Here is a 14,275-nt window from a genome sequence, read left to right as displayed (position 1 = left end):
CATAATAACCTTTAAAGAAAAACATTTCTTTGTTACAGCTCACAGAACTCCTGCAATAAATCTGCAGTATGTCTACTTCCTGCTTTTATGGAAGCAGACAATGGGTTAACATCCTGTGTTTACATGTTAGCTGTGTCTGCTGAAATTCTGTTCTGACAAAGCTGAGAGATCAAATTACACGTGATTACTTGAAAATGAGGAGGAATTAGACAGGCTCTTCTCTCTAAAAACACAGATGGTGCATTTCTCATTGTGTCCTGTGCAAGAGTACAGGTCCACATTAAATTACTCCATCCATTTTTATCCAAGATTCTACTTTGATAGCTAACTAGGTGATTATATTCTTCAGAGTATATTCCTCTTAAAACGGACCTGACCTTAGTACTTTTTCGCTGCTGTAAAAGATAAGCAACAGCATAACCATCTTTAAAAAAAAACATAGGAGAGTCCTTAACTAACACAGCTGAGAGATCAATTTGCAGTGGTGATTAGTTACAGATGAGTGGAAATTAGACAGGCTAAACTCTCGGTTTCCTTCTGTCCTGTGCAAGAGTTCAGGTTCACTTTAACTAAATTATTTCCACCAGTTCAATAACGGCATTTCCCTGTCCCGAATCAAAGACATCATTTTTTGTGTTCAACGGGTTCAATAAAGAGAACCAGCTCTTCATTTATTTATTTTTAAGCATTTTGCTACCAATTCTCCGCTTGACTAATACAAATGCAAATCTGGTTTCATCCAGTAAGGCAAGTTTCCCTGTAACTCGCTGCTGTGCAGTGCATAAATTGCATGAAGCAATAACAATATATTTGCAGTGTACCACTTCCTCCGAGTCAAAGAACCAAATGAAGCACCACTGCTAAGTTATTCATTGAAATGATTCAGCTTTTAGCACAGACTTGATGATAAAACTGTGATTTATGACTAATGCATCATCCTCATTGTAGGGAGCATGCAGCAATAGTTGGAATAAGGCCAAGCCATTAAAAGTCTAAGAGGACCAATTAACTGGGCATGAAAAAAAAAAAAAGTTTGCTTAACTGCATCCAAATGCAGGCAGCGTGCCATCAACTGTGACAACGAAATAAAGGCTAGATATCAGGAAAAGTTCCTGTACCCTGGCAAAGTGTTTGTGGAAGCTGCTGTACACAAAGAGAAATCCATCTCTCCTGGCACACAGAAAGCATGAATAGTGCATGATGAATCTGGCATGGACCAGGAATAATCATAGCATGCTTTCAGGAACATCTGAAAATCGAGTTTTGGGGGGGGGGACTATCGCTGCACTGAAAATGTCAAGAATTTTTTGCTCATTTGGCGCCTGCCTAATATTTAAAGTGACACTGAAGCGAAAAAAAACCATATGATATGATGAATTGTATGTGTAGTACAGATCATTAATAGAACATTAGTAGCAAAGAAAGTCTCATATTTCTTATTTTCAGTTATATAGCTTTTTTTTCCTATAACACTACATCATTCTCTAATATTTGCAGTTTACACTCTGGGCCCTTTGACACTTAATGCGTTGATATGCGTTAGTGTGCGTTCGTAAGCGTTGGTATGTGGTTTTTCCATAGCAGTGCATTGTGAAAAAGATTTCAGTTAAAACACATATAGTGGGAACTAAGCCATAGGAAAACATGGACTTTCATACTTTCAAAATCAGTTTTCTTTCAGTTTTAACTGATATCAACTAATTAAGTGTAAAAGCGGCCTCTGCATTTTAAACTATGAAACAGAGCAAAGCTAATGACCCTTTGATCTTTACTGCAGTAAAACTTTAAGGCTACTTTCACACCAAGACGTTGCGTTTAGGGGACGTTAAGGTCGCATAACGTGCCCCTAACACAATGCATGGTGGTGTTGAAGTTGGACGTCAGATTGAGCCTCGTTATGCGGCTCTCAAATCAGCCACTCCAGGTTAGTGATGGGAAGTCCGGATCTTTTTAAGGATTCGGATCATTCGAATCGGATCATTGAAAAGATCCGGATCTTTGAACCGAATCATTTGAATCATTTTACTAGGGAAGCAGACTGGGAGTGAAATGACTAGCAGGACACGACTTTCCCTGCACTGTACATTTTGTATGTTCCTGTTTCTTCCAGACAGACATCCACTGTGAACCGAATCGTTCATTGTGATGATCCGGATGATTCGACTCACAAAAAACATCCGGATCAAATGAACGATTCGTACATGATCCGGACAACACTACGAGTCCCACCACGAGTCACCACAGTGCAGTGAATATTAATTAGCCATGTGGCTAGTCACTGAGCATATGCAAACAATCTAACGCAGCTCTATAGGTGTATAACATACAGCATGCTGCACTTTCATTTAACGTGCAGCGTTATACCCTAACACAACGTGTGCACTGTGAACAGCACATTGATTTTACAGTGCTGTGAGTTTTTGATTTTACAGTGCTGTGAGTTAGGCTGCGTTACTGGCTGCTGTAACGTGGGACTTTAACGTCCCACTGTGAAACCAGCCTAAACAAACAAGAAACGGTGAGAGACAGGTTGAGATAAGTTGTATCAAAAGAGCGTATACAGTGGGGGTGAGGGAGGCCTGACAGCTGTTTCGCTTTAACACAAGCTTCCTCAGAGACCAATAGAAAGAAGGAAAGAAAGTTCTTTCGATTGGCCTCTAAGGAAGCTTGTGTTAAAGCGAAACAGCTGGCAGTCCTCCCTCACCCCCACTGTATACCCTGATGTGTCTCTACACTGTGGATTAAAGGTATTTTCTTTTGCAATCACAGTGCCTCGCTAATCTTTTGCTACAATTTATACAGTGGTTATCTATGAGTTGCATGTGAAAGCATGAAATACAGAATCCGGTGAACCCGGTCATTGTCCTCTGCTGAGATCTAGTGCCAGGCTTTTTCTCCTTTGCTTCATCAGGTTGAGATAAGTGCTTCAGAAAAAATCACTGTAGCCCACCAAACTTGGTTGTAGAGCTCAGAGAAGCTCTTTTGCATAGATAACAACTGAAGTTTCTTAACTCTTTCTGTACTGAAAACAATAGAAGACCATATATGTGCTACTAATGTTCTATTTCTTAGCTGTGCTACACATGCAAATCATCTTATAAGTTTATTTTCACTTCAGGTTCCATTTAAAGTGACCTGGTAATTTATAGCTTGCCAAACTATGCACTTACTGAGTACTTTATTAGGAACACTACACTAATGATGGCCAGGCTCTCCATTCCCAAACATTTACACTTTCTTACTCCTGGTAGTACCGTCACTTCCTTTATAAAGTTGTTATGGAGGCTTAAAAATATTGGATCTTAACAGTGTGACTGATTAAACACAGTTGAAAAGCACAGAGGCCATTTGACAGACTAGAACTAGACTAAGTCCTAATGCTACAAACAATAAGACCCAGAGAAGGCTTTCCACTTGTCAGGAGCATTGCCGCATTTTACCTGCTGGTGGCAGTGTGTGTGGTGTGGTGTGTTTATGCTGTAGTGGCCTTCTGTTGCCCACCAGCAGATGACCTTTTTAAACTTCTGGACTTGACCTGGAACTATATAGGTCACCAGCAGGTGGCATCATGAGCTCAGAACCACTGTGAACTATTCAACAGCAGTTTCTCATTTGCTTGGGTTAACTAAGCATCATCTATAGATCATTTTAATAAAGGTTCCTGTTGCAGTCAAACCTTGCCAGAATATGTGGTAGTGCTGCTGAACTTGTGCACCCGTTTCACAATCCCTAGTCTGTAGCCCTGATGTCCCTGGTTGTGACCTAGTGCTTTCTGCTTCATTGCATTACTATGGCTGATTCTGTAGCGTTTCTTGTATAAAATATTGTATATATTTTTGTCATCATAGTGATTAAATCATAGTGATTGCTGGGTATAGTTTACGCTTATGTTTGTTATGTAGTCACTTGTAAATAGTGCTTATCAAAAATGTAACTTTCCCTCTCTCATCTGGTGTAGCTGAACCAAGGATGGCAAAGCACAGTCCATTTATTACTATGGGAGAAGCTAGGCTTAAAGGGAAGGTCAGAAAGGTCCGAGCTTATTAAAAAATCTAAATCTACTTACATGGGGCTCATCCAGCCGATCTGATCGCTCCCAGCTGGTGGCCCAGGGTACACTCCATTGCAGATCCCGAACTCGCCAGGTTGCGAACACCCTCACGTGGCTTGGCGTGTTCTGCACAGGCACAGAAGTACTGTCTGCGCAAATCGCTCTAGACCACGTGAGCGATATCACGAGCAGCTCGGCGGCATGCGCAGATGCAGAAGATGCCGACTGGCATGTACAACAGAGGGAACCCCTGGCCACTGCCTTGGAGCGGAGCTGCGTCGAGTGACAGATCGGCGGACAGGTGCTGGCTGGAGGAAGCCCCAGGTAAGTAGATCTGTGTTTCTTTTTTTTTTATAAAGCTTGGATGTTTCCTTTAAATATAATGTCCACATAAAAACTCGTGAGCTCTTTAGCAGTTCCACCCGCATATAAAAGTGGCCCTGCTGTCACAAAAGCCAGGGAAGTGCCCACTGTTATATCAATCAAGAAGTAGGTGGTAAGGATGCAATCACCTTGAACAGATATAGATACTGCAATATCATATTTCTCTGACAAATACATTCTTCCTCCATCCCTTAGAGATTGTTCTCACTTGTAGTCGCTTGTTTTGTGCAGGTGATTTTACCACGATTAGCGCAGTAAAATCACTGTACACACATAATTTTGAGCGATCAACATTAGCCCTTTTTAAGCACTGTATCGCTTTAGAATTGCGGGAAAATGCTGAAATAGCTGATAATTGCAAACTGCCCGTGATCAGCGGCAATCGCGGCAGTGAGATCACTGCCATTCGGTGATTAGTGGGAATTGACCGCTTATCGCCCAGTGAGAACAGGCCCTAATTCCCCACATAGGTGGGTCAGAAGAATTTTCAGTTGTTGGGTGGAGAGAAAAACTGATTTTTTTTTTTATGCCACCAACAGAACTCAAGGATATGCAAACCTGAAATGAAATTACGGTAGATTTATGAGATTACTTATTGTATGTGTTTGACTAAAGGTAAATAGAACATAGATCTGAGTATCATATATTTATCTTCAGTTTAAGAGCTTAATTTTAAAATTGAATTCTAAACAGCAGCCATGACAAATCTGCCTTGCTGAGCTGAAAAGCAAAGAGAACCGTTTGAGCTTTTTAACTCTTGCTGTACTGAAAAACAGAAAAGGACTTCAAATAATTTCTTAGAAGGACTAGTACTATATGTAGCTAGCTATGTTTATTATGTTTATTAGTCATTATTAGTTCTTATCCTTCTTGCTGAAAATATTCAGAGAAAAGGTTTCCTCATAATGAATCAACCAAAGCCCAATACAAAACTGAAATTCATGTTAGCATAAGGACTTGATCTTCAAATTCCCATACCCGTCTCCAAATGGACACAACACTGCACATAACCAGCCATACAAAAGGTAAATGCATCCTAAGTTACAGAAACATAATTGTAACTTCTGTGTAGAATAACTCTGCTTGTTTTAAAGGGTGCATCAATGACAAAGTACCATGGACCTGCCAAACTGCATTTAGTTTTAGCTGCAGAGAACTAGTTTGGCCTCTGTTGTTTTGTTAACATGAATTCCCAAAAAATCCAAAAACCCGTTTTTCTTCTTGATGAAAAACACTAACTACAAAAATTGTATACTAAGGACTTCACATCTCTTTATGACAGGCAGATCTCACAATGCTACACAACTGAAGCCAGCCACACTCTCAACAAATTATGTAAAAGAAAAAACACTGCAGCTATGATCTCTGAGACGCTCATTGCAATGCTGAAAGACAATAGAGATAATTTCTACAAAAGCTGGCTGCCTTGGATTGGTTATCTCAGCAATAATTGCCTAAACTTTATAATTAGAATGTTCTAACTTCAAACTGTAGATGACAACAACTTGATAGATACGAAAAATGTCTTACGCTTAGGTGACCTTGGTTTTGTTATAATGTGCTGTAAGCTTACAAAAATAGCTAAACCCTTAGTTTATGGAGAATATCTCATTAACCCCAATATGAGGGAAATGTTTTTGTTTCTCCTTTTTGGCATTTTGATATATTAACTCTGACCTTTATAGTCAATAAAAGTCTTTGGTCTTTGTTCAATTCACCCTTCCTCCTAGGTAATATTTTCACACCTTATCAATAAAACACCATTTTAAGCCACCAACAAGCAAGAAAATACTCAAAATAATTTTGACAGTATTTCCTCACCAACGTTTTGGTATTTTTTTCAATTAAAGAGTGCGGAAAACTTATTTTACACAGAAGATAAAAAAATGATGTCCTAGGAGAAAATTAAGACTTAAAAATGAGCCATGATGTACAACGTTGTAAGACTTTTTAACCTCCCTGGGGGTTTGATTCCTTTCTGATCTTAGGGTGTAAAAGTGGTACAATTTTTTTTATTAGCTTTTAGACCCTAACAGAAAGAAAAAAAAAATACTCCCAGAGAGCCTGCAGCAGCCCCTGCATTTACCTTTCAGGAATCCAGTCCTGCAGTTCTCCCTCTGTTCTGAAATGCCCACTGCGCGCTATGCTCTGCATTAACCTCATGGCGGCTACCACAAGTCAAGCTCGGGGTTACCGCTCTGAGCTGCAAATTTCCAGCCCCGAGCCTGACTCGGGGTTACTGCTAAGGAGGTTAAGGATGTAAAAATAATATGATGCCAATAGGTCGTCACTCATTTCTTATAGACTTTTATAGTTTAATATGGATCGTGGGAAATAAATGCCCAAAAGAGAGCTCCTAAAGATTGAAGAAGCAGTGGAAAGATAAGAGGGCACAGATGGAGTCTGTCGCATTAATTTTAATGGAAGGTAGAGGTTCACTACCATTAGTACATATTATTAGACATTTTTACCTTGATGGAATCCCTAGAAGTTGAGGAAAAAAAAGGTTTAATCTATAACTACAAAAAAGTGCTTTGAGAGGGCGGGGCATAATGTCCCATTCACACCAGTTTATTTGGTTTGTTTTAATCTTTTAATTGTCCTTTTAATTGTGCTTCACCTACAAAAATTGTAAACTAGGTATGAGTGACTTCCATTTTTTTTTTCTCATAAGCTTTGGTATAGCGTGCAGATAGCAAGTTTCTGCGGCAGCCTGTCGGGCATAGCGATTACCTAACTTTACACTGTAACCAAAGATAAGTGATGAGCTACCAGCAGCCTTCTCTGGATCAAGCAGGGATTTTAGACAGCCTGCAATTTTGTAAAAAAAAAAAAAAATAATAAAAAATAAAATTGTGTTTATTACAGGTCTTGACCAAATCTACATGGAAGCGGAAATTCAGAAATGCCTACAGATGTCCACGGTAGTGTGTTGTAAATTTAAACTTCTACAAGACTTGCTAATAGAAAACTCTGCTGAAAAATGAATGCATTTCGTACTACGGTATGTATATATTAGCAGTGTTATCAGAAAATCCTTTTTCGTCAAAGTGTACCTTTAAATCAGTACAATAAACTAGCATTAGCACACACAGCATTACATTAGTACACTAAACTAATCCTTGCTCACAACTGGTCTCCGTACACTTAAATAGACATTCCAATAAAAAACAGCTGTTTTCTGCTAAGCCATTTACAACTTAAAATCTACACTGCGGGCCATACCATATTGCTGAACTCTCTAGCATTCTTAATTAGGCGATTAGAGCATTGCCTTATCCTATTTAATTTTTAGACACCCCTCCCCCGGCGGAAAAGAACTTAAGTTCTTTACACACTATCCAATTGCCCTTTTCGTGCCTCCACATGAGGGTAAGCTTGGACCTGCACAGAGCAGGTCTAAACACACTAACGCACATCGTCGCAGTTGCATCTGGGGGTCTCCTTTAATAAGGAGACCCCAGACATCCCCTTTGGGCCGCCGCACATTGCCGAAGCCTCCCGCGTAGCCACCCCAGAGCCGCTCGTCACAAGTTTCCCGTTGTGTAATTACAGTGTATGAGTCCCTGTAACTACTGTGTATCCTAACCCTGGCAAAGCAGCTTTTAAACTCCAGCTGGGGCTCCCCATTGGTCCACTGTCTGAGTCAATGAAAATGGTCCAGAAAGATGACCAATGGGGAGCCCTGGCGAGAGCTTCAAAGATGCTTTGCTGGGGTTCAGATACACAGTAATTAGTGACTCATAAACTGTAATTACACAACGTGAAACTTTTGGCGAGAGGCAGCAGTATGTTTATTGCTCTGGGGTGACGGCGAATCTACATGGGGGGCTTTGCCGATGCGCAAAGGCCCGATGGGGAGCTCTGGGGTCATCTCATTAAAGGAGAACCCCAGATGCAGCGGTGGAAGATGATGTTTGGCGTGTGAGTGCGCATGTGTGGGGAGCGAGGCCATGGTGCTGAAGATCAGCACCACAGCGTAAGCCTCACTACCCATCGCCCTGTAAAAGGGAGCATCGCTCAGGCTTTCGTCTGAGTAATGCTCCCTAACGATTGGCCATCGCATGAGTGAAGCTGCCAATAGGATTTGCCGGTAATGGCAAGGTGATAAGTAGCCCGCATCTGCAAGCTACTTATCACCTGAAATAGAACATGGCCCTGTATGTCTTATTTTGATGAGACTTTCATAGCCAAAAAACCTGGTTTTCTTTCAAAAACAATGACATTTCTAATTGGCTCCAAGCTTTTGAATGGTATTGAATCAGGAAAGCCGACTATCCAACAATATTTGCCAGAATGCATGTGCACAAATCATACTAAGCAAATGTGACTTAAAATACAGGCATGATTTCATTGCCTTCTAAGCTTCTTCTGAAGACTTTAGTAGCACCAGTGATTTCCTGCATGACTTCCAATAAACACCTGTTTGTCCTGAAAGGATTTCTATGTAATGTGTAAAAATAATCCACAGCACTGCTCTGGCTGAGACACTAGAGGTTGGTGGGCAGCCACTGGTGGGAGAACTTCCTGTGAATCACTAAGGCAGCAACAAAAGACCTACATGAAGAATAATAAAGGTATGGATGGCAGAGAATAGCTGGTACATAAATGTCATCTCGGGGAGCCTGTTGACACACGCGGTAGGAGTCAGCCAGAATGGACTGGATTTATCACCTGTATTTTGGTTGTAATCTTTTTATTGTGTTCAGTGGGCTTGAATGCATTTTTATTTTTTATTCTTTTATAGTTTCCGGCGGCAATTTTGCTCTACCTGCTTGTTACTATTGCTACTGTACTCCAGCCCTTTCTTTATGACCTACTTCTGTTTCACCCAGTGATGTGAGATGAATGTGAGTAGGTGGAAACACAAAAACTGTATTACTCTGGCTGCGTCAGAAAGGAGCATTATTTATTTTTATTTTTTTTAATGTAAGAACTTTAATGAGAATACAAAGCTCAAAAATCTCAAAGTGCAAAAATGTGCTGACAGTATACTGTAAGTATACTATCAAAGCTTTGCAAATCACATTGCTTTGTAAAGATTCCAGGTCACTAAAAAGGCCAGTATCCAGTGGGTGGGTGGTAGAGGGAGCCAAACAGAAACACAGGCAAATACGAAGGACCGGTATTAAATATACTCATTTACCACATCATGCTACTTCCAGTGATTACCGTATGTATAGTAAAAATGCTTGGTGTTGCCAATGGTTAAAATATTGGTTATGTTGTATTACCAATACTAAACCAACAAAGCAAACCCCTATCTATACACCTAACACTAACTCCGCCTCCCCAAGCACATCCCTATGTATACACCTAACACTAGCCCCCCTCCCATGCTCATTCTGGGCCAGTGACTTATAGAGGCAAAGCATCAGCACAGAAGTGAGGCAACTGGCATTGGCTTCAATTCATCAAAGGGTGTTCGATAACAAAACCCCAGTCCTTAAAATACCGCATTCGGTATTTTACACTTCACTGTGCTAATTCATCAATATTTTCCCATGTGTGGTAGAGGTTCGTTAAGTTACCGAACTACTAGGCTTCAATTCATCAAAGGCTGTTAGATAACAGCAGAGTGGTGCAGAGCAGCTTGGAATGTCCGTGTGTTGTTACAAGCTGATAACAATAGAAGGCATCCAGACATCCCTTTAGATGTAAAGGTGTTATAGTTACTGTTATTTATACTGCCTCTGCTGCTCTGAATCTGTCGATCAGTCTTTCTTAACATTTTACTTCTTTGCCACAACGTAGATAAACTTCCTGGAGACATTACAAATGCCATGCTTGGTGATTTCACCACCAGCATCTTTGCATTATCAAACAGGGCCTGAAAGGGTTACACCACCGAAGGGAATCTGGGGATATATTTTGACCCGTTCACTCTGCTCACTGCTTGGGGGGTCTGAAAGCTTGTGTGGAGAAGCCTGTGTGACCTATCAGCGGCACTTGCAGGAGAACAGGGGCTGTTTCTATTGGCTGCCTGCTCCTGCTAATCATGAAAACATTCACACAGAAGGCTTTCGAAGCCTGTAACGACAGGGGAGAGCTTGAGATAAACACCGAATGTGTTAGCGAATGTGGGAACCTTGATGAATTAACATTTGTTGAGCACATGTCGGTAATTTAGCTCATTGCTGTGTCATTTCAGCTTCTCATTCGGTAACAGCTTTGATGAATTAACATTTTCTAAAGTGCTTCGTTAAGTCAGCTGTTTTCAGCATTACCGAATGCGGTAATGCTTGATGAATTGAAGCCATTGTGTATTAGAGAATGAAGATGGCAGCCTCTGTATTCCTCTCATTTCAGGTTCCCTTTAAAGATAAAAATCAAGAGGGCCTTTTCTGTTTACTTTAAAACGACAATAGTTCTTACAGAATACCTCAGGCCACTACAGGCTCACTCAGATCAGCCAGCAGGCCTGAGAAAGTGTTTAGAGTGCAGCTGATAACTTGTCAAGAATTATTTCTAGCCTAGTTCTTTCCCTCTCTCGCCTCACTAAGCCTGTGTAGTGGTCGTGTGGCAGGGGAGCCTGCCACACAATCACCTCACGAATCCTTCCTCATATGACCCTGCAACAGAGTTCACCAACAGGGTCATATGCATAGTACTGCCCACCGCCCAGTCATGTACTCCGTGCTGGGCAGGAAGTACAGTACTGCGATTCCCATCAGTCTGTGCATGTGTGCAGCCCCACACTTTGTCGTTCACACACAGAGGCGTCCCAGCCACCAGGAAAGGACAGACGGTGGCCTGGAGCACCGGGTGGGGGAGGGGCGCTGCCGCGGGGGGAAGTGCCCACCTTCCCCCGCCAAACTGTGCGACCGCTGTGGTGAACCCAGTTCATCCCCGAAGCTCCCTGCTCCAGCCTGCAGTCTTCTGGAAGGCAGAGCAGGGCTACGGCAAGATGGCGCCCGAAGCCCTGTACTGGAGACTATTTGTGTCTCCAGTACAGGGCTTCAGGCACCATCTTCCCGTAGCCCTGCTCTGCAGGTCAGCGCGGGACTTTCACAGGTTGGCTGTGCTGCTGCAGACCGTCGGGGAGGCTGAGCCCAGGGAGTCGACTCTTCTGCAGGTGAGTAAATGCTTTTGTTTTTACAGGTGATTATACATTTTTAGTGAAACGCTGCCCACATTAGCATAATTTCCTGGTGATCGCTGCCCACATTAGCATAATTTCCTGGTGAACGCTGGCCACATTACTATTATTTTCTGGTGAACACTGGCCACATTACGATTATTTTCTGGTGAACGCTGGCTACATACGATTATTTCCTGGTGACCGCTGGCCACATTACGATTATTTTCTGGTGAATGCTGGCCACATTACGATTATTTTCTGGTGAATGCTGGCCACGTTACGATTATTTTCTGATGAACGCTGGCCACATTACGATTATTTTCTGGTGAACACTGGCCACATTACGATTTTCTGATGAACGCTAGCCACATTACGATTCTTTTCTGGTGAACGATGGCCACATTACGATATTTTTTCTGGTGAACGCTGGCCACATTAGCATAATTTCCTGGTGAACGCTGGCTACATATGATTATTTCCTGGTGAACACTGGCCACATTACGATTATTTTCTGGTGAACGCTGGCCACATTAACATAATTTCCTGGTGAACGCTGGCCACATTACAATTATTTTCTGGTGAACACTGGCCACATTACGATTATTTTCTGGTGAACGCTGGCCACATTACGATTATTTTCTGGTGAACGCTGGCCGCATTACGATTATTTTCTGGTGAACGCTGGCCGCATTACGATAATTTTCTGGTGAACGCTGGCCACATTAAGATTATTTTCTGGTAAAGGCTGCCCACATTACGATTATTTTCTGGTGAACGCTGCCCACATTACGATTTGTTTATGGTGAACGCTGCCCACATTACAATTATTTTATGTTGAATCATTGCTGCGTTATGGTTATTTTATTGTGAATCATTGCTGCGTTATGGTTATTTTATGGTGAATCATTGCTGCGTTATGGTTATTTTCTGGTGAAAGAATGCCGCATTCCGATTATTTTAAGTGAATCATTGCTGCGTTATGAATATTTTCTGTTCAAAGATTGCCGCATTACTTTTATCTCATGGTGAAACATTGCTGCGTTACGATTATTTTCATCAGGGGGCACCACATGGGGGGGGGGGGTGTTGTCGGCCACAGGTTTTCTCGCTTGGAGCGACAAAATGGCTAGAGACGCCCCTGTTCACACTTAATGTGTTGCCCATAGACTTCCACTTCCCCAAACACTGTGCGTTAAGCGCGGTGCTTGCAGTAACACGCTGCAGGTTTTGCAGCAGGATGAACACTTTCGGCATGACGAGGAAAATGTAAAATCCTCATTGATTTGGATTGCCATTGCGTTACCCTGCGTTAAAACAGGATAATGCAACACACACTTGCAATAATGCAAGTGCAAATGAGGCCTATGATAAAGCGCTAAGTTTTGTCCGAAACATGTCAGCAATGTGATGCTTGTGGCTTTTACTTTGGATACGTCCATTAATAAAGGAATCAACGGAGAAGTGCGGACTTCCCTTTTTATCGGATGTTGTGTGGGCTTTGCTGACCTGGTTGAGCACTTTCCTGGCATTTAGTGGGGTGCAGCAGTATTCACTACTCTTCTATTGTAAAAGGGGCCTGAAGCATACAACAAATAAAAGGATTTTGTGGTTCAGTTTGCCAGCAGTCATGCACAATGGGGAAGTTTTGCCAGGAAAAATCCTTCAACTATGTGACACAAACAGTATGCTTAAATGAAGAAATTAAACCCTTAAGAACCGTCCCTCTGTGGAGCTCTTACCACTGTCTGGAATCCAGATTTTTAAGTTCACGCAGAAGCTTGGAATTTTTCTTCAAAAGGTGGAAATTTTTCCTGTAGAAAGAAAGTATTACAATTATGCACACTCTTAATCTATCTCAACCAAAGAAATAACCCATAAAATGTTCTCTTTAAAGAGAGTCTGAAGCCATTATACAATCTTCTATTTACCTTCAATTTATCTTAAAGGGGAACTTCAGCCTAAACAAACATACTGTCATTAAGTTACATTAGTTATGTTAATTAGAATAGATAGGTAATATAATTTTTCACCCAATCTGTTTTAAAAGAACAGGCAAATGTTTGTGATTCATGGGGGCTGCCATCTTTGTCATGGGGGCAGCCATCTTTTTGGTTGAAAGGAAGTGACAAGGAGCAGGAGACACAGTTCCAACTGTCCTGTGTCCTGATAACCCCTCCCAGCTGCACACACTAGGCTTCATATGTCAAATTCAAAATGTAAAAAAAAAAAATTTGCACCAAAACAGCAGAATGAGAGCAACAACTTCAGAAACCCCATCATGCTTTGCACAGCATCAGGGGAAAAAAGCCCGGGCAGTTTTCTTCTGTGCAGCTAAAAATGAGGCTTGGATAAGAGAAACAAAGTTCTGATGCTGTGATACTGTTCAAGAAACACAAGGCCTTTCCAGTGCTGCTGAGTCGATTTTTAGTCCGGATGCTCACTTTAAGCAGTAAGAGTAGAGCTGAAATGCTGCATTCCCGTGGCAGAACGAGGGCTTTATACCCCCCAAATCCTGGGGCAAACATCCACCACTTTCAAAGTCGTGGGTTTTCCTGCTCGGGGAGGCAGAGCGCTGTAGCTCTGCCTCTACTGCATTCAATCTGTGCGCAGATTGCCGCCTCTCCCCGCCCCCTCTGTGAAGGAAGACGGAAAGGGGCGGTGAGAGACGGCGATCGGCGGAGATTGACTCCAGTAGTGGCAGAGCTACAGCGCAAAGCTCTGCCTCTTACAGGAAGCGCTCCCCGATTTTTGCCCCAGGG

General features: G+C 42.0%; 1 protein-coding gene across 3 annotated transcripts in view; it reads right to left on the bottom strand.

The window, feature by feature from the left end:
- RALGAPA2 (Ral GTPase activating protein catalytic subunit alpha 2) overlaps positions 1–14,275 on the bottom strand; it is a 493,961-nt gene that overhangs the window by 191,425 nt on the left and 288,261 nt on the right. For all 3 annotated transcript variants that reach the window (XM_068232435.1, XM_068232436.1, XM_068232437.1), the window contains one exon: positions 13,256–13,327. In XM_068232435.1, coding sequence (XP_068088536.1) covers positions 13,256–13,327 — 72 coding nt within the window. The remainder of the gene's footprint in view (positions 1–13,255; positions 13,328–14,275) is intronic.

This window comes from Hyperolius riggenbachi, chromosome 4 (genome assembly GCF_040937935.1).
Source record: "Hyperolius riggenbachi isolate aHypRig1 chromosome 4, aHypRig1.pri, whole genome shotgun sequence".
Taxonomy (NCBI): Eukaryota; Metazoa; Chordata; class Amphibia; order Anura; family Hyperoliidae; genus Hyperolius; species Hyperolius riggenbachi.
Note: the sequence above shows the minus strand (reverse complement) of the source record. Positions and strands in the feature narration are given on the sequence as shown.